General features: G+C 37.3%; 1 protein-coding gene across 1 annotated transcript in view; it reads right to left on the bottom strand.

The window, feature by feature from the left end:
- The window catches only part of ADGRV1 (adhesion G protein-coupled receptor V1), a 501,294-nt gene that overhangs the window by 63,310 nt on the left and 416,058 nt on the right, over positions 1 to 21,926 (bottom strand). Inside the window, exon 86 of the mRNA XM_069492870.1 lies at positions 13,942 to 14,099. Within this exon, the coding sequence (XP_069348971.1) occupies positions 13,942 to 14,099 (158 nt within the window). The remainder of the gene's footprint in view (positions 1 to 13,941; positions 14,100 to 21,926) is intronic.

Genomic DNA, 21,926 nt, shown 5'->3' with positions numbered 1-21,926 from the left:
TGGTCAAGGGTATACGAGTAGCTGCACTGCCCTGTTAGAACCTCCAAACAAGCTCTCAAGAAATCACACTGGCTTCTAGGTTTGGAAAATAAGAAAAAGATTAACAGGAAGAAAGGAAGGAAGGGGGTGAAAGAACAACACCCAAATCAGAGCAATTAGGGCACGGCAGAGGAGCAAAGTTGATGGCAATTTTTGTACTTCCTGAGGGCAAGATATCAGAAAGAAACCCAAGTGGTTGTGTCCAAAAGGCATTTGAAAATGTGAGCCTACATGTGGAGAGAGAAGTTGGGCTCAAGTTGACAGTTTGACAGTTATCACCATGACATGAGAAAGGCAAAGGTAACTCCTGGGAAAATATATACACTTCAGAGTTATGAGTCACAAGAGGAAAGAGCTGGAAATTAGCTGCAAAATACCTGTAAAAGAAATAGAGTATTATGATAACCAAGGGAGATGGACTTTTCAAGGAAGAGTGGTCCTTAGTACTGGTTTATACAGAAAAATTTTAAGGATAAGCACATGAGAAGAGTGGTCAGTGGATTTGGTGTCCAAGGTTATGGATGATGAATGAAAGTGAATAAGCCAGGTACTCTCGAGGCTTAGCAGTGAAGAGAAGTCAATGAGCATAGACAGCTCATATGAACTACTCTTTAAGAAGTTTGTTGGTGAAAGAAAGGAGAGGGGCAGGGCAGAAACTTGATAAAGCAGCAACATTATGAGCAAGCTCTTTTAGGCAGTGTAAAGTGATGCGTGTCATACAGGGATCTTAAGGGCCAGGTTAAGCAATACAGAATTATTTCATAGAGAATGGGAAGCCATTTAAAACTCATTATAGATGAAGTGGAAAGACTCAGAGGAGAAAGAAATATTTAAGATGTGAGGCAATTGTGGAAAATTCAATGAAACAATTTCCAAGAGAAGGAAAAATAGATGAAAGGCACAATTGGGATGGTTGGCTTTGATGAGAATGAGCTACTTACTTTCTCATCAGAGATGAAAGAAACAGTGGCAAAGAAGAGAGGCAACAAAGAGAGATGATCAGATGAATATTAGGAAAGTTGAGTGAGATAACATCACGTTTCCGTGTCATCTATAGAGTGAGAATAGTTTGTCTAAAATGCAAGACTTCAGGGCTATGGGATCCGTTTCAAAGGTTAACTTAGGAATCAATTAAAGATAATCCAAAGGATTTCTGAGAAGAAGAGATGGTTCAGTTAAGGGTACTTAGAATAAATCAGTATCCATTAAGAGTGGCACTAATTGGCTGATAAAAGAAGAGAACTGTATGGCATAGATTGGACTGGTGATTGGCAACATCACTTGAGGAGGAAGCCAAACTGGTGAGGAAATCAAGGAAGCTAGTGAAAATATTCTTAAAATCTCCAATCTGAGCTTCCAGATCGGATTCTGTAAGAACAATGAAGGGTTGAGGGAAGGGAGGTCACAAAAAGGAGAGAGAACAAGTAGGAGTAAGAACTGGAGGGAGAGGACAAAGAGAGGTGTTCAGAGAGATGTGGAGAGGACCGTGGTAACCTGAGAAAGGGACAATCTCATGAAAAACTGTAGCCACAGTAACATGATTAGGAAAATAGTGGTATAAGCAGAAAGCAGAGAATTATTTATTAAAAATAAAAAAAATATTATTTTTAACAAGTATTTATTTATTTATTTTGGAGATGGGATCTCACTGTGTTGCCCAGTCTGGAGTGCAGTGGCTATTCACAGGCGCTATAATTGAGCACCACAGCCTGGAATTCTTGTGTTCAAGTGATGTCCTCCCCTCAGTCTCCCGAGTAGCTGGAACTATAGGTGTGTGCTATTGTGCCTGGCAGGAAAAATTATTAAGCACGGACATAGTGGCCTTAAAGTACAGGAAAGAACAAAAATATTTTTGATATCCTATTAGTTGGAAGGAGTGCTCTTTCGCAATCGGTTTCAAAGGAAGTGATATTTTATGAGGAGAACTATTTGAGTTATGATGAAACAACTGATAGAGTACTTTTGTGAAGATCAAAGTTTGTTACTGCCTTTTGGCCGAATGCCATTCACACTTCACCTTTAATATGGTATACTTTTCTTCTGAAAGAAAACAACATATTGTAAATGCCATTTCCCTCTATTTGCCTTTCTTAGTTTTATAATATGTAGTCTATTAAGTATGACATTATCATCATAGGCATTGTGCCAACCATACATTTTTTTAATATATACGTATTTTTAATTTCATAATATTATGGGGGTACAAATGTTTAGATTACATATATTGTCTTTGTCCCGCCCGAGTCAGAGCTACAAGTGTGTCCATCACCCAGACAGTGCTCACCACACCCATTAGGTGTGAATATACCCATCCCTACCTCCCCCTTCTCACCTGAAATTTATGATTCAATTGCTAATTCCCCAGATTATCTGTCTCCACTTCCTGTTTTTTTAGTACAAGCAACTCTATTTTCTTTTATTTCTGGATCTTCTCTTTAATACTGTATCGGCTGATTAATTCAATTAAAGTGTGATCATACAAGCTATTATTTTGTAGACTACATGTTTCTTTAAAGAACTGTGTACTCACTGAATCATTAATTGGAAATACCTTTAAGTAATGAAAATGGCAATAAATAATATATGGAAAAAGTTGCAAACCAAAAATGGAATTTACACATAAGAACTTGGGATTTGGCAAAACAGAGAGAGCCATGGTGTATGTTATAGGATCATCAAGTTGATGCCAACTGATGTGGCTCATAGACCAGGTCAAGGGGGAAACATAATGTTTTCAATGACATAAATATTTCAAAATAAAATGGTCTTAAAAAACTGATTTTTCTACTCTTAATTGAGTCTTATATATATACTCTTTGGCAATGGTCTGAATACAAATTCTAGTGGGACACATTAAAAAAATATCAGAAACTGTATTTTCATTAGCCAAGAGTTCAATGGAAGACTTCAATCATCCATTAAAAAGAAGTGCTCTTAAATCAAAGCAATAAACATGAATAACTGTTTTATGTAGCTTTCAAAGGAGCAGAAAGTAATGACTCATTGGTAATTTTTTCAGGATAAATAAAGAAGGACTTGAGGGTAAGTTCCTTAAAAAAGTGGGGTATGTTAGGAGAATTAAAATATAAACTCTTTATTAATTTGGAGAAAAAATGGCAAAGAAATATATGGGAAAATCACTTAGCCTAGGTACAAAAATTATAAACAATTATAATGTTTTCATTAATATCTGGGTCAAACATGGTATGACATGGCAATAATATGCATGTATTTACAAGAGATGGCAACTACATTAAGGGTGAAAGAGTGTTTAACGTGCCTGAGCAACAATGCCACTTTTTAGACATTGGCTTTCAATGTATATCACATGGAGCATATCTTCCACTAATACCCTCCTGAAGCCTATTTATGATGGGGATCAAGTTGGAAATTAGTTTCAATTCCAACCCCTCTCTTCTCCTACCACCATAAATGATGAACTCAGAAAGTGAGAGTGAATTTAGTTGTGTTACATCCAGACTTAGAAGTTGTGTCATTTTTGGCAGTAGTGCTAGTTAAGTACGGCTAAGGCAGATAGAGACTTTATGTGGGGAAGTAGTGGAATTTTACTTTTATTCTATAGCCTAATTATAATTGGATGACTTTAATGACATAATCAATTTTATCTTTTAGGGTGCTTCAGTGTAGAATGGGGATAGATAGATAAGAATCAGGAAATATCAGCCTCCAGACAGTTGTAATAGTCTGAGATGAGGAATATAACCCAGGTGCTATGGACTGAATTGCATCTTCTGTCCCTCAAGGTCATGTGTTGAAGCCCAAACTCCCAATGCAATGGTATTTGGAAATGAGGCCTTCAGGAGGTAATTAGGTCATGAGGGTGGAGCCCTTATGATGGGATTAGTGCCCTTATAAGTTAGAAACACAAGAGGAATCTCTCTCTCAAAAAGAAAGCCATGCAAGCCAGCAAAAGGCCCCTCACCAGGACCCAAACCAGTTAACACCTTGATCTTGGACTTGTAACTTCCAGAACTGTGAGAAATAAATGTCTGTCATTTAGGACACCCAGTCTATGGTATTTTGTATGGCAGCCTGAGCTGACTTAATGCACCAGGAAAAGTCATGAAGAAAGGGTGAGAGATGTTTGAGAGACATTAAGGAAGTATACAGAAGTAAGACGTTATTTATCTGACTGTATTCTGCACCAATTACACAGTGAAAGGGTTGTTAGGCTAATAAAAATACCAGCACTTATTGAGTAGTTATTAATAGTATGTTCCAGGGAGTATACTAATTACTTTGTGTGAACTAACATTTCATCCTTTAAGCAACCCTATAAAGTTAGGTAGTATTAGCATACCTGCATTGCATATGAGAATAGTGGGGAAAACTAGGGATGTTTCGGTACCATGGGGGTAGAGGGGTGTGGCGGGGTAGTCTTTCTTGGAAAGCAGAAGATGAAGTAGAAGACAAAGGAGTAATTTTCTGATCACTTTAGTCCTGATTGCTTCAAATTCCTTTTGGAGAATGACGTCTAATAATTACTTTTATGGAGTTAGAGTTCTCTAAGTTTAATTATTTAATGTTTACATGTTATTATCAATGAGAGTTTACGGCAACAAAATGGTAAGGGTTGAATTATTGTTGCTAGCAGCAGTGGACGCTATGCAGAGCCGTGTGTCACCTGCAGCTCGACTCCCAACTCCACATGTAACAGCTTTGTAAACAGGACACTTTCCTAAGCCTCTCCTTTCCTTGATTTTCTTGTCTGATGATAGGAATAATAATAATACCTGCTTCATAGATTTCATGTAAAAATTGAGATGAAATGTTCGATGGCAGAGTAGGGTGACTATAGTGAACAACAATGTGTTGTGTATTTCAAAATAGCCAGAAGAGAGGACTTGAAATGGTCCTGACACATGGAAATGATAAATACTTGAGGTGATGGACACCCCAAGTATCCTGACTTGATCATTACACAGTCTATGTGTGTAACAAAATATCACCACAAATATGTACAGATATTATGTATCAATAAAAAATTTTAAAAATCGAGATAAAAATATACAAAATTCTTAATATAGTGCCTGAGGTATCATCAATTTTAATGGGTAATGGTGATAATGATGATGACAATGACGTGGAACACCAAGGCCCAAGGAAACTCACACCTGCCACTTACATGTAATTTCAGCCCTTTCCTCTTTCAGTCCTACTGTGTCCATGCTCTATGCCCTCTGCCCACCTAGAAGACAAATGTAAATTAAACTTAATGTTTAGTATTACAATAGCCTGAATAGGGAACTACCTTTGTCTTCACTAGTATCCAACTGAGACCTGGTAAAGGCCAGCTCACTGAAGTAACAGATCCAGGAAACTTGCGTTCTATAAAGACCCAGGTCTTCTGCAAATAGTCAGTCCCTTTCCTTCTTTGGTTACATGTACAAATCAGGGGTGTTTCAACAGAAATTTAAGCTTTTAGACATACAATTTTATTTTTTACTTTTCATGTGGGTGTTCAAAGCCTTAGAAAACTCCTGATGTTATTGTACTAGGAGTTTTTAGTGAGCAATATTAAATCCCAAGTGTTTCTAAAAACAATAATGAAGAAAATAAACAAACATTGAATGATTACACATCATCCTGAGGCTCAAAGATTTCTGATCTGCATCTTTGAAGACTGAAGTGACAGATACAAATCTAAGCAGAGGATGAGCATGCATAATTTTTTTTTTTTTATATTTGAGACTTTCCCCACCACTCTTGGCAACATGTGGGAAGACTGAACTGTGCTCACAAAGATTTTTCAAGCCTGAGTGGAAGAATCTGTTCACTGTATAGTGAGAAGCTCTGAAGTTTTCCTTAGGTCCCTAGGCATTGTTTTTTTATTTTCTTTTCAGTGATGGGACTGGGAGTAGAGTGCAAACAAGCAGCTTACTGCCAAGGACATGCGAAACCTGTTATGTTGGTCATTCTGGATCCTATTCAAGCACATACTGTTACTAAGATCACTTTTACTTCCCTTTAGCAGAATACCTAATTTGCTTTAGGAAAAAGATATCATATCATATTTTTCCACTTTTATTTATAAATCATGAAGGTTTCTGCAGGCAATGACGTTTAAAATGACAATGACGTACTTATAATTTCAATGTGAGAATAATGAGAACATTCGAACCAGAGTGCTTCAGCTATTGATTGCTATGTGATAATCCAGCACAAAACTCAGTGGCTTAAAATAATTTATTATTTCTCACAATTCTGCAATCTGGGATAGGCAGTTTTTCGACGCTGTGTGATGTCTACTGGGGCTGGAACCTATAAGAAGGCTTCTTCACTTACATGTCTGAAATCAAAGATGGGATGCCTGAGACAATAGGAAGCTGGCTGAGCTCATCCCTCCGCAGGTCCACTCCACGTGACTAGCTTGGGGTTTCTACCACCAGGGTGGTCACAGGGTACCTGGACTTAACATGGTGGCTGGCTTCCAAGAGAAAGGAAGCTGAAACTGCTAGTCCTCTTAAAGGTTAGACCCATTATGGGAAAGCATCATTTCCATCACATTATATTGATCTAAGCAAGTCCAAAGTCAACCTAGATGTAAAAAAAAAAAGGGAAGTAGAATTCCTGCCTTGATGTGAGGAGTAGCAGCCACACAAAAGGAGAAAAGTAACGGACGGCAGCCATCTTTGGAGACTATAACACAGAATGTATTTCATTTGCCAGGAGTTCTTTCTTTTTCGTCTTTATCCTTTGGATTTCATTGAATTTCTTTGAACTCTACTTGAAATTTTTTAAATTTCAGGAGTAAAAATGTCACTCAACTTTAGGATGTAAGGGATGAAACTTTGTAATATTCATATTATAACAAGATTTTAACAATTTTCCTAATAATCATGGAATCCTGATTAATATTACATTGTTGTTCACTCTAAGGATGAGGAAATGAAGCCTCACAAGAAATGAGAGAATTCCTCCTCAGATAATGCTCCCAGGTAAGAGAAGTGGCCATCACAGTACCGGGAGATTCCAAATCCCTCAGGTTCACATTATATGGCTAGCTACCTTTCCATTTTTATATTGAAATCAATGTGTGGAATTTTTATAAGAAAGGGATTTGTAATCATCTATTTCCTTTTTTTATTCAAATTAATTTTCTCCTGCTCCATGAATCATGCCTCATACAAGAACTGGATGATGAATCAGAAACGAGTCAGTAAATTCTAATGAGTCTAAAAGGAGAGACAAGCTTATCATTGCCAGAGATCAAAACCAAACCCGAAAATTACAGGCTTTGTTTAAAATGCTGTTTGAGAAACTGAAATTTAGTTGAGGGGCATACCTTTATCATGACTCATTCTCACAGCACACCCCCCACACTGAATGGAGGAGGCTAGTGGATTGCATTAGGAGCCATTGATCTTCAAAAGTTTGATTCAGAGCAGTTAAAGAGCCACGAGAGGCAAGTGGCCATCCTGCCCAGGCCATGCTCAGTGAGGGAGGGGTTGACAGTGGCCATCTATGGCACTGAGTGTATTTCATTTGCTATGAGTTCTTTCTTTGTTCTCTCCTTTTCTTTGGGTTTCACTGAGTTTGTTTGAACTCTGTTTGAAATTAAGGTATGTCAGGAGCAAAAAAGTCACTCAAAATGTAGGGTGTAAAGTGTTGACAGTTGTATTCATTATAACCAACAAACAAATGTTGATGTAAAGTTGCTCCTGTTGTCAGGCACATTTAATCTGCAAAGAGAATGACCAGTTCTATACAAATCATGGAAGATTGTGGGCCTAATGAAATGATTGATGCAAGCTCCTCAGTTATTCAAATATGTCTGATGCTGGTGTTAACTAATTGTATCTGCTCACCAAACCTAAAACTCTAAGATAAATAAATAATCACAATCATCCTGTTTTTTTTTTTTTTTTTTTAAAAAAAGTCCAGCTTGGCTACAAAGAGACTATAAGTTGAACTTTCCTTCTCCTGATGCATCTTATTCATCCTTAAAACTGATTTATAAGCAAATAAAATCCTTGACAATGTTTAAACTCAAAATTTAGCATAATTTGTAACCAGGAAATTGCATTTTTGTAAGAAAAGGAGATTTATTTTCTACTCCTGATTTAATTTATTACTTCAGAATATATTTCTCATAATGCTATCTAATATTCTAAAAATGCTCATCTAGTTAAAAAATGCAGGGAAAATATAAGTAAAGTATAAACCATCTAAGGTGCCTTAGGAGAAAGGGCTGCTTTTGCATGTTTGGAACTGCACAGAGCTAAGCCGGATCTTTTTGAGAATAGTTAGAACCACGCTCCTTCTCAGGAATTAAGTGTACATGAGGGTACAAAAAGGTCAGGTTTCTCAGAGGAAAGAGGTGAAGAGGCTGGGAACCAGCCCGTGTGTTGCCTTTGAGGCTTGGGTTTTCCGAGAACGTAGCTGCGTCTGCTTGCCTGGTGGAATCTGAACACTTGCGTGGGGCTCATGCAACTTACAGTAAAAATCTAGGATATTAGAAGCAAAGTAAATTTGCTCACTACCCAGGTTTTCAGAAATACAGACATAGGAACTTTCAAAATATACTTAATACTTTCTTAATATAGTATACTTTTCAGCACCTGCCCCTTTTAAAAATGTAGATATTTATTTTATGTATAGGTATGTTATTTTTTCTTTAATTCTGGAAAATTTTCAACCATTACCTCTTCAAATCTTACTTTTCATCCATGTCTCCCTTTCTCCTCTTCTGGCAATCAATCTGTTCTCATATGTCTTAGGTTTGTTTTCATGTTTTCTTTCTTTTTTTCCTACGGTTCCTTTGTGAATTCCTCCATCTAATTCATTAATTTTTTCCTCCTCTGTGCTTATTTCAGGGTTTATCTCAAATATTGAGGTATTTAAAAATTTCAACTAGCATATTTTTCATTGTATAATTTATGAAATTATTTCACATTCATATTTGCCTTTATTTATTTTATTTGCTTATATTTATTTTTTATGTTTAAGCGCTTTTAATGGCTCTATCATCTTTTATATCAGGGGTCGGTTGTCAAACTTTTTTTGCAAAGGTCCCCATACTAGATATGTTAGGCTTTGCAGGCCATATGGTCTCTTGCGGCTACATGTACTCAAGTCTGCCTTGTGAAACAGTCGTAGACAATATGTAAACAAATGGGTGTGGCTGGTTTCCAAAAAAACTCAATTTACAAAAAAAGGCCACTGCAGCCACTTTGGAAAACAGTTTGGCAGTTTTTCAAAACATAAAACATAGAGTTACTATATGTCCCAGCAATTCTACTCCTAGACAGATAACCAAAAGAAACGAAAACATATGTCAGTACAAAAACTTGTACATAAATATCCATAGCAGCATCATTCATAATGGCCAAAAGATGAAAACAACCCAAATGCCCACCAGCCAATGAATGGATAAGCAAAGTGAAATGTATCCATCCATATAGTGCACTATCATTTGGCAATAAAAAGGAACTATGTTACAATATGGAAGAACCTTGAAAACATTTGCCAAGTGAAACAAGCCAGGTACAAAAGTCCCCATGGTTTATTATTCTATTATACGAAATTTCCCGAATAGACAAATCTACAGAGACAGAAAGTTGATTCGTGGTTACCTGGAACTCAAGGGAGTGATTGCCAGTGAGTTCTAGGCTTCTTTCTGGGATGATGAAAATGTTGTAAATTTAGATTCTGATGATAGTTACACAACTATATAAATATGATAAAAACCATTGAACTGTACAGTTTAAACAGACAAACTTTATGGTATTTATATTATATCTCCATAAAGCTGTTAAAAAATAAATAGATAAAATGGAGAAACAAACAGGTGAGTGGCCTATGGGGCCATAGTTTACTCTTTCCTGCTTTATATTTTCAAGGATCCTAACATACTTGTTCAAAGTTATTAACAGATCATTCTATTTTTAAAAAATTTTCCGGATTAAATTGCTTTTTTTAATTGAGGGTTTTAAAGTCTGTCTTTGTTAGTTTTCTTTCTGCTTTTGGTACGTTTATAGTGCAACTCATCTTGAATAGAAAGCATTTATTTCCTTGCTTGTTCTCTTTCTCTGTCTATCTCTCTCTCTGGCTACCTTTTCCTGTAAAATGGCTTTGTTTTTGCTTCCACTCAGCCCCCCTGTGGCTCTTAATCCAAAAAGAGGACTTTTGATGTCTTAGGTCTTCTGTCCCCATGGTGACATATGGTAGAGACGGTCTGCGAACTCTAAAGAGCTTGGCCCAGGTACTTAATGAGATGTACTGTCTGCCTTCCCCTTGGGTTTCCGGATGGCTTAAGCCAAAGCCCAGGCTACTATAACAGCTCTTTTTCAGGCTCCTCTCATGCAAGGCTGATCGCTCTAGTCTACCTGCCTTGGGTTAGGACCTTTTAGTTCCCAATTCACCACAGCAGCTGAGATACTCCTACATCCACCTGCTTCTGGACCTAGGAAACATCGGGTCCGTGGCTTCGGCACAGCTACATTTTGTACATTTTGTGTTTCTGCTCTGTTTATGATCTACAGAGATATTCATTGTCTTTTAAATATTCTTTGTCATATATTCTCCTTAACTGCTCTGTATATAGAGTACAGCAGAGGACAAAATATGAATTTGCAGTGCCATCTTGACTGGATATTTTACAGGGCAGTGCAATGGAATTTTAGCAGAAAGATTCAAATAAAGTGTCAAATGGTCCTTGGTAGAGTAGATAAAATTTTTTTTTTCTAGGAATGTTGAATTTGAGGTAAATAGGGGATATTCAAGAGGAGGTGAGTTACAATAGGTTGCAAATATAACTATAAAAGATTAGGGTGAGGTCAAAGCTGAACATGTAGCTTTGAGAATTATAGAAATCAAGAAAAAAGAAAAAACATACTCCTAATAATAATAACTTTCAAAGGGACACCTATAAACAGAAACAAGGTAAATCATTTAATTTCTACTTTTGATAATTTTACAGTTCTGTTCTTCTTAATGCTATATTTAGCTTGGGTATCCATTTCTACAATTACAGGACTTTGTGGTACATTGATGATTATTAATTTATTCAACAAATATTAATTATGCTCCTGCTATCCACTGAGCACTCTACAAAGCCCTGGGAATATAGAGATGAATATTAAATGGTTCTTGTCCCCAAGGAATTAACAATTTAGTAAGGAAATCAACCAACCACACAGACCAAAAAAGTCATTCTAAGATAAGTACTACAATGACTATAGGGACAGTGCTTTAAAGGCATAGATGAGGGAAGATGAGTAATTCTTATTTGGTGTGATTATGTAAAGAGGCAACTCCAAAGGCTTCGCAGAAGGGGTAGAATATTGGGAGCTTCCAGAATTTCTGTAAAGGAGTAAAGTGAGGTCTAGAGAAATTAACTTGTGTTTATCAAGCACACCATTTTTACTTAGATTATGGAGTTATTTTGGACAGCTTTGGGGGGCTGATGAAGATTATGGGAGTGTGATAGGCCCCTTCCACCTCTTTCTCACTCACCCACATTTTCCCACATCATTTACTGAACACATGAGTTTTACCGACTGATGATGAGGAGCTCTAAGTAGAGGTTTCCTTACAAGAGCAAGGGTGGCAGTATCAGGCGACTTTAGGGAAGGGTAAATAAATTGGCATGGTCAGAATGCAAGATAAATAATAACTTACTTGGGAATGGACAGAAAGCCCAGGGTGGACTGTAGGGACTCTTGTAATCTAAAGAGACTGGATTTTTCTTTTGGACAATGAGAGAGATCTTGAACGACTATACTGCTAGAGAATGAGGGAATCCACTTTACATTTTTGAAATAGAGACATCTGAGATAATGAAAAGGAGAAGAAAAAACTAGAACCAGAGAGATTAATCAGGAAGATGCTGCAAGAGTCCAAGTGTGAGATAATAACTGAATTGTCATGGGAATAGGGGAATTAGAAATACCATAAATATATTTTTTATTTGAAAAGCTACAACAGAGCAATGCTTCTATTAATATTTTGTTGCACAAGAGAGCTCCCTAGTTGAGATATAACTGTGCTGGAACTTTTGCATTACATTCTGCCTGAGGGCTATGTTTTTCAGATAATTGGAGTACTGTTTTATCTACTGTATCAGTGATGGAAAATATCCAAGATGTATACAGGATGATTTAGGCATTCAAAGGAATACCTCACTATGTTAGACCCTAATGTTATCGCTACTGAAAATATGACACTTTTACATAATATACGAAACAAACAAACAAACAAAAAAAAACAGGGAAAGAAACAAACTTTCCTCCAAAAAAGAATATGCATTTTGATAAAATGAATCCCAAGTTGATTAAAAACATACCATCTGGATAAATTCTATGTCCCATGAAAAATCAGGATTTCTACATTGAATATTATTGTTTTATTAACGAATTTAAGATTAATCATAGCTTTTAAATAATATTTTTTCCAATGCAATAATTGCATGCTAAATGAAAGAGAATAGAGAAGAGCTGGCTAGATACTGCTATCCTATAAACCAGGATACTGCCCTATCCTACAAAAGAGGCTCTTCTCTTTCTTTTTTATTTTTTTTTAAATGTAGAGTTTTTCATTAGTTTTATTCATAGTTTTTTTTTTTTGTTTGTTTGTTTGTTTGTTTTTTTGAGACAGAGTCTCACTCTGTTGTCTGGGCTAGAGTGCCATGGAGTCAGCCTAGTTCACAGCAACTTCAGACTCCTGGGCTCAAGTAATCCTCCTGCCTCAGTCTCCCAAGTAGCTGGGACTACAGGCACACACCACCAGGCCTGGCTAATTTTTTCTATTTTTAGTAGAGACGGGGTCTCGCTCTTCCTCAGGCAGGTCTCAAACTCCTGAGCTCAAGCAATTCTCCCGCTTCAGCCTGCCAGAGTGCTAGGATTACAGGCATGAGCCACCGTGCCCGGCCAGTTTCTTCTCTATATGGGTCTTCTCTGATAAAGTCCAGGAACTAGAAGGCTTTTATTACATTAGAGTGACATTTTTTAAATGACAATATCTATTGCACCCATAATAAAGTATTAGAAACTGTTCTAGGAATGTCATATATATATTATCTTGCTTAAACTCTGACAGACACTAAAAATGTGCAGAATTCCTCTAAGACTGACATTCATTTGATTTTAGATTTGTAAAAGGTTAGGGAAGAGAAGACTTCTCTTTTTCATTGGCTTAAAGGGGATCCTCCACCCCAGCTCGTAGGATTCTCTCTAATATCCCAGACACTCACACAACATTTTAGAGAAAGTTTTGTGTATGTAGGTGTGTGGTTATTGTTCCAAGTTAAGAAAATTCCTAAGAGACTCTAATCTAACAATAATAATAAAAAGGATCAGATCACAAAAACCTGTGCTAAGTATGATTCAAAGGGAAAAAATGAGCTGTTAGTGAAAGCCAACTTGAGCTGGAAAGACTTGCACTCTTAAGTAACCAGACATGTGTAGCCACTTATGAAGCTGTCTGATTACACATGTTTTTCAACATCTGTCAGCACAATCAGAACACTACATGCAAAATACAGCACTCATGAGTATTGTGGAGGTTGGTTTGACTGTGAAGAGGTCTCCAAAGCAGAGAGAAATGAACCGATTTCACAGATTGGACACAGGTTATTATTGCCTGAGTGGGTGAAAGCTTGGGAGGCAGCTCCCAAAGGCTGTGACTCATTTACTTGGACATCAATATCTTAAGGAAAAAACTTGAATCAGCAATAAAACCTACAGAGCCCCGAAGAAAGAGAGATGTCAGGAAGAACCAAGAAGCAGGAGAAACTGGAGAGCTACAGCTTCCCTTCTTGCTTCAGAACTAAAAGCCGAGCCTAACTTCACCCCATATTTTTTTTTGATAAAAAATTCAGTGACATTTTCCCACCATTAAAAAGTTCCCATCTCCCAAGGGCAAAGAGAGTTCCTTTCAAACCTGCAGCATTTGTTCTTCCTCTGAAGACGTCATCATAGGCTTTCCACTGCGGCTTCACCTGGTAGGCGTGGATGAACACCACGAACACCACCACGAGGCACATCAAGGGAACAAGAGCTGCAGTGAACAAAGCTGCATAGATGTTTGGGATGAAGCATCTGAAAGAGAGAAGAGAAGAGAGAACTCAGATAACTGCACTACAAATATTTCTAAATTCAGACTATATCACATCGTCACTTTATGCTGGCTCTTTGTATCTAGCTGCTGACAGAAGCAGATTTTTGGTTGGCCAAATGGAACCTTTGTCTGAGTAGAGGCTATATGACTAAATCTAGCCCACTGCTTCCCCAAGCAGGTTCCCTGGAACATCCATCTCTGGGAAGCTCAGAAAACTTCAAAGAAGGCTATGACCAAGAAATCCAAGAAATTCACACCATATGCATCTCTTAGAGATTCGGGGTACCTATCTGTCATTTAAAAAGGTGACAGAAAGTCATGGAGTCAATAAATCTGGGCTCTGGAATCAGACTGGCATTGAATCCCAGAAGCACATCTTAAAACTTAGTGACTTTAGGTATATTTCTTAACCTCTCCGAACCTTCCTTCATCTTTGAAGTAAGTATTAATTATAATAGTATCAGCAACAAAAGTTAGTTGTGAAGGTTAATTGAAATAATTCACATAAAGCACCTAGTAAATTTTGTTTAACCCACCATTTCTAGACTTAAGTCACAGCTGGAGCCCTCTCCTTTTTCACATACACACACAGACACAGACACAGATACAGGGTCATGCTATAGAGCTAATGTTCTCTAGAATACACTCTAGGAATCACCAATCTAGTCATGTCCAGCCTGTGCTTCAAGTTAGTTGGTGGATTCCAGGGGGAGTCCAAGGCTTCTTTCTATTTAATTCCTCTTTTTAACCTCAAAAGAAGGAGAATGCCATCAAGGTTATGGTCATGGGGCTGACAGTAGAGTCACTGTGTCCTGTCAATGGTTGCTCACACCTGCATGGACCTCTCCTGAGCTCTCTGGATCCTCAAGGTGAAGGGTAACAAGGGTTGTTGTGCTACTGCATAGAAGGAGGCCAAGCCAGCCCCCTCCCTTTCCTTCTCTCTCCTCTCTCTCTCCCTCCCTCTCTTTCCATCTGGCGTTTTCTTGCTGGGATGAGCCTAATAGAGGAAATATAGGACGAGGGATCATGTAACAATTATGGAGCTAATGACAAAGCATGACTTTGCCTTGCTTTTCCAGCTCTATCTTCTTGGCCTAAACATTCCTTGGGAACCACATGAAAGGAGGTATTGCTTCAAGGCAAATCTGAGGATTCTCAGGGCTCCATTCTGTCATCTCTACAATCTTGTGTTTTGAGTGGATGACAATTCTGTCATTCCTAAACTATACATTTCTCTTGAAAATGTAGATAATTTTCCACTTAGAAGCTATGCTGTCAAATTGTATATATTTTTACTGGAGTTTATAACGATCAATGGGGTCCAAGATAAACTCACTTTTTGTATGTATGTGTATATATACATATATATATGTATGTATGTAACACTGAAGTTACTAGGAAAATGGTTTTAGAGATATAACTGGAATTTTTTACTCATGATTCATAATGTCCACTTATTCTCTACATAAAATCTTCCACAAAAATCTCAAAATGTCCTTTGCCTACTTTTTGATAGGGTTGTTTGATTTTTTTTCTTGCTGATAGATTCTAGTTATCAGCACTTTATTAGATGTGTAGCATGCAAATATTTTCTACCATTCTGTAGGTTGTCTGTTTGCTCTCATGATAGTTTCCTCGGCTGTGCAGAAGCTTTTTAATTTGATCAGGAACCATTTATTTATTTTTATTGTTGCTGTGATTGCCTTTGGGGTCTTCCTCTTAAATTCTTTGCCTAGGCCAATGTCCATAAGAGTTTTTCCAACATTTTCTTCTAGAATTCTTGTAGGTTCATGCTCCAGAAACTTTTCAAAAGAAGATAGACTAATGTCCAAGAAAAATGAAAAATGCTCAACATCTCTAATCATCAGGGACATGCAAATCAAAACCACAATGAGATATCACTTATCTCTAGTGAGAATGGCCTTTATCACAAAGTCCCAAAACAACAAATGTTGGCGTGGGGGTGGAGAGATAGGAACACTCATACGTTGTTGGTGGGACTGCAAACTAGTACAACCTCTGTGTAAAATAATATGGAGATACCTCAAAAAGCTACAAGTAGAACTACCATTTGATCCAGCAATCCCATTACTGGGCATCTACCCAAAGGAAAAAAAAGACATTCTATAAAAAAAAAATCTGTACTAGAATGTTTATAGCAGCACAATTCACAATTGCAAAGATGTGGAAACAATCCAAGTGCCCATCAATACATGAGTGGATTAATAAAATATGGTATATGTATACCATAGAGTTCTACTCAGCACCCCAAAACAATGGTGATCTAGCACCTCTTGTATTATCCTGGATAGAACTAGAGCCCATACTACTAAGTGAAGTATCACAAGAGTGGAAAAACAAGCACCACATGTACTCACCATCAAATTGGTATTAACAGATCAACACTTAAGTGCACATATAATAGTAACATTCATCCGGAATTGGGCAGATGGGAGAGGGGAGGAGGGAGGGAATGGGTATAAACACACCTAATGGGTGCAGTGTGCACTGTCTGGGGGATGGACATGCTTGAAGCTCTGAATCAGGTGGGGCAAAGGCAATATATGTAACCTAAACATTTGTACCCCCATAATATGCAGAAATTTAAAAAAATTAAAAAAAGAAAAGAAAAAAATTCAAAATGGAGGGCTGTTAAATAGGTTCTCAGTATCTGAAACTATGAAGTATTCTTATAAAGAACATACCTTCTACAAGTTATAAGACTACTTTTAATTACAAGAACTCTTAGTAGTAAGAAGTGTCTTTTTAAAAATATTTTTCCCAACTTCCATATTTTTTAAAATATAATATCTATAAGTTTAGATTAATAATACCAAATAAATACCAGACTTTGAAGAAAACTCAAGGGAAAAAACATATAACCTGTTTACAAGGAAACTTTGAAAGTCAAAATATAGATATTCAGGGGAAACTCTAGCAATTTGGGAAAATAGTGCCTCAATTTTATGTTAAAGACAGATACATTATTAAAGACCTTACTCAGATAGTATTTCTAATTAACATGATCTGCAAAATACATTCCTCATGTAAACAAGACACTTTTCAAGAGATATTTCAACACACACTCTGCATCTGCAAAGGGATGTCAGAATGATGAATTTCCTGGCTTTTAGAATTTAATTTGGATAGTGTAAAGCCTGACTCCTTTCCTGAACACTCATCTGTATGCAATAAGACCTGTTTCTTCCAGGTAAAAGAAATATGATTAAATAAAACAGGCAAACATTATTGGCCTTGATATTGAATATATTCTGCACTAAAAATAGTGGTCATGTTGGCTACTCATTATTATGTACATTGGCTTCAAATGGTTACTTAATTTTTTCATCTAAATCATGGATCCACTGATACAAAGTGGCCTAAGGTGCTTAGACAAATTCAGATACTGATGAAGGAACACACATAGGTTTCACAGCCTTATTTTTGTCTTGAAAAAGGTAATCACAGTTCAATTTGGAGCTGTAACGTAGGGATAATTACTGAATCTGTTGTGAGTTGCTCTAGGAGTAAAAGAGTATGACTGTCCAACATCCACACTCTCCTGTGGCTAACTATGTTTGGTGCTCACCCCTTAATTTGAAGAACTTTCCTAAACCTCTCCTTTACTTAACAGTCTTTGCAAGCTGACCCCCAGCTAATGGTGCCCCATCTCGGTTAAAGAATAAAACAGGCAAAATGAAACTCCCTGAGGTTAGAAGTACCCAGCCATGTCCACAGTGCCTCTCAAGAAGAAAAGAGAATTCTCTAAGCGCTATTGCTCTTAAAAATCTCCTTTATAATTCCCCCTGCTTGTGTGAAGACTTGGCCATGACTCTTTCAGAAAAATGGGCAGGAAAATTACCCAATCCTGAAGCTACTCCCTTTTCTCCTTTACTTCAGAGCCCCACAAGTCATGATCTCTCTTAAGTACTGCCACCCCCAGAGGACCTACCCTACATTTGCCCTCCACACGGTCAATGAGGAGCCAGATCTTTAAGGAGCAGGACCTGTTCCCACAGCAGAGCTGCTCGTGTTGACAGCTCCTCCCGCCTGCTGCTGTACCTAAGGCATTGCAGCACTGCAGGGTCCTCCCCTTGCTCGCTTCTGTCTAGCTGTGACTTCATCCCAGTCTCCCTTGCACAAAAACTACCTGCCTATGTATTACCTCTTTGGGATTACGGAGTGAGACAACTCTTCTGAAACACCGGTATTTGCAAATGAGGTAGGGCTACAAGAGGAACCCACGGTGCAGATCACAGACAGGGTTCCCACTGCTGTTTTTGTCCATGGAGAGTAGGTGGGACAGGCTATGTCATTCCACATCCCCAAATTATACCTCATATACTTAACCCCTTCTAGTTTTAAATCCTCATTTAACTTTTCTTTAAAGCTAATAGGTATTATTCTAATTTTCTGAGCAATATTGTCTGAATGGGATTTTTACTGGTATATAGTAAAATTTCCCCCATCTCTTTAAAAGTGCCCAAGATAAATGAATTATATTCTACCCATGAAAGGGAAAAAAAAAAAAAAAAAGCCTCACAAACCAGAATTTCCTCCAGTCCAACCAAATAAGAGGTACAGTAAGTACCTCCAGGTAGTTTGAGGATTAGATCACATGAAAGTGATGTGGGGTGTTAGGAAACTGTGACTATCATGTTAGAGTAGTTTCTGAAATAAGGCTGGGAACAAATTCTTGGAAAAACTGAATATAATGTAAGAAATGAGCAGACAGAAGGTTCTGCACACACCAGGGCTGTGGAAGTAGTTGATTAACGTGCCGGCAGCTATTACTTCAAGAACAGATCTGGCAGATACCAAAAGGCCATGTGGATTTGCTTCATTAAAAAGGGTGAGGAAAGTGTGTTCCTTGTCATTACCAGCTCATGCAGTTGCAAGGGTCTCTGGCGACCTTTCTCACTTTGGATGCTGAATACCCTTTTGGGTTCTTGCAATCACATGACTAACTTTTACCGTTCTCCTTTAAACTTTCATGGGTAAATTTTTTTATTATAAACCACAGACATCCTAATTTATTTCAAAATCTTGTCAGGACTTCATTCTTTTCTCTATTTTTAGCCAGATGAAACAAGTAGATGCTGTTTCATTACCTTCAGTTTTTCCTCTTCCAAGTCTATCCTTGGAGCATTCACAATGCCTTATGTCACTTTCTAATTTAGTAAGATTATTACCTCTTCTGGGTAGCACTTTATACTTATTGAAATGTTTTCACTTGAATTACCTAACTTGATTTCAAAAAAATTTGTGTGGGTGGCATGGGGTATTTCAGTCTCCTTATTCCTGTCTGAAATCTGCATAAGAAGGAGCTCAGAAGTGGAGAGTTCTGGGAGAGACAGAAATTCCACTTACAAACACTGAAAATACTGGCGTGGATGCTGAGAACTCCCTGTGCATGAGATTGTGATTTGAGTCCATTTAAATTAGATCTTAAGGAACGAGTTGACCCTGGCAAGTTGGAAGACCTGAAGAAATCCAAGCAACTGACATCTGGGTTACATCTGGGTTACACAGGTAATGAAAAGAGACTTAGGTAAAAGCAATAAAATTTTGTTTCCAAGGCCGTCTTTGTAAGTACTTCTCAATAAGACAATGATGTTAGTTGTGATTCACAAGCTCATGTGCAAATCTTCCCTGGGTAGGTCTCCTGAGTATTTCTTTTTTTTCTTTCAGCATATTATGGGGTACAAATGTTTAGGTTACATATATTGCCTTTGCCCCACCCAAGCCACTAGAATCTATATAGAATTAAGGAAAATCAGCAAGAAAAAATGAAACAACCCCATTAAAAAGTGGGCAAAGGACATGAAATGAGTATTTCTTTAATGATGCCATCTACATCAAAAGTTACATTTGTTGCATCAACCAACTTTTTCTTCTCCACGTGGAAATTCATACTGATGCTCTACTATATCTGGGGAGGAAAGAAGATGGTCTGTGTATGATCCATCAAGAGTTGTTCATCATTTATTGCAAACTGGTTTCTTGTATAGACAGTAAAATATATCTGTTATATCTGTTTATTGACTTAAGTAGTTGAAATACAGATGTTATTCATTATGTAGATGCTTATCATTTATAAGTAAGATCTAAGCCAATACTTATGATTTCAATATTCCTTTCCTGTGTGTTCAATTTAGTTTCTTTCCAAAGATGATGCTCTTATTTAACACATATTTTTATTCACCTGTGAATTTATATATGTATGTTTGCATGTATTGTGTGCATATGTATGTATTTCCTAGTTTATCCAAAATGGATAGAGACATTTAGGGAAACACGTTAAGCACATTAATTTTTTTTTAAAGAAATGAATTTATGAAGACATTGGAGAAAAGGGGAAATACAGTTTGAGTTTAACCAGCTGCAAGGTAGGAAAATATATTACTCTTTCTGTCTTTCTGTTGTAGAGCATACAGCAGTTTTCATGCCAAGGGGAATCAAATAAATTCTAAAATGCATTTTTTCTTTAAGTTTACACTTTAAACAGAAATAATATTAAGATCAAATTGCAGATAAGCCCTACAAAGTGAAATGGAGCATTAATATAGTATTAATATATGGACTTGGAGAGTGGAACAAAATATTTTTTTAAACTGAATTAACTGATAATTAAGACTATTTTCAATATTACTACTACCACTACTGCTACTACGTCTGGCAATCATTTACTATGTGCCAGGCATGAAACTCAATCCTTTTATGCATTATCACACATAAACAGCAATAATCCCATTGGCTTTATTGTATATATGGGGACAAAGACACAAATTATGAGAGACCAAATTGCTAGTACCATAAAAAAGCTAATGTGCCTTCACTGCTACCTCTACACTTCTAAATTATTTTCATAATTCCAGTAAGCACATATGAGTGGTAAACAGGCCAGTGTTCTCTTTGAGGACAGGCACCGTTACCCGTTTTCTTTGTATTTCTTCAAGAGCTTACATCATCAGATCCTTAAGAAATGTTTATTGATTTAACTTGCTCTTAGCAGTTTTTGAAAACTTCTCACTTTAAAAAAAATGGCATAGAAAATCCTGTATTTCATGTGTGCTCAACTCAATCAGAATCCAGCCAACATTTAAATTATCAGTCACTTACCAGGTACAATGCTGAACACGGAAGGGCATAAAAAGATGCCTAAGGCATGGTCCCTCCCATCGAGGAGATTATATTTACACTAAGTACACAGTAGTTCTGAATGTGTCTTCTACTGGAATTTGTGTTGTTCATCCATCAGCACCACCTGGGAGCTTGTTAAACATGCAGAAGCTCATACCTCACCACAGAGTTCCTGAACCTGCATTTTCACAAGACCCCCAGGTGTTTCAAATGCACATTAAAAGTTTCAGAAACACCCTTCTAGCACTCTCTTTACACATAGAGTAGCTTAATGTAATTAACAAATTAATTTATCTTTATAGCTCTTTGGCAGTAAAGCCAAGTGGCTGTGTAGCCCCAAGGAGAATCGGACCCCAGATTTCACAGCATGCTGTGGTCATAGCAGCCTACAGAACCAGGAGAAAGAAAAACATCAGGAAGCAAAAGGGACAGAGAAACAGAATCTGTGATATTTAGAACCCTGGGAGCAGCAATCTGAGCATTCTGATTGCAGAAAAGGACAGCTAGTAATAGAGTGAGGACACAAGAGATCTACAGACTGGTGGAAAGAAACGAGAAGGGGAGTGCTGGGGTGTGGTGGGTGTGGTTAGGAGGTAAATATTCAGTTCTGCTGCATCTAAACAATACTTGAAGAAATAAGGTTTTTGTGAGTGTGTGTGCAAGAG

The sequence above is a fragment of the Eulemur rufifrons genome, chromosome 17, assembly GCF_041146395.1.
Source record: "Eulemur rufifrons isolate Redbay chromosome 17, OSU_ERuf_1, whole genome shotgun sequence".
In the NCBI taxonomy this organism is placed as follows: domain Eukaryota; kingdom Metazoa; phylum Chordata; class Mammalia; order Primates; family Lemuridae; genus Eulemur; species Eulemur rufifrons.
The sequence above is the reverse complement of the archived record's forward strand: the minus strand, read 5'-3'. Positions and strand labels throughout refer to the sequence as shown.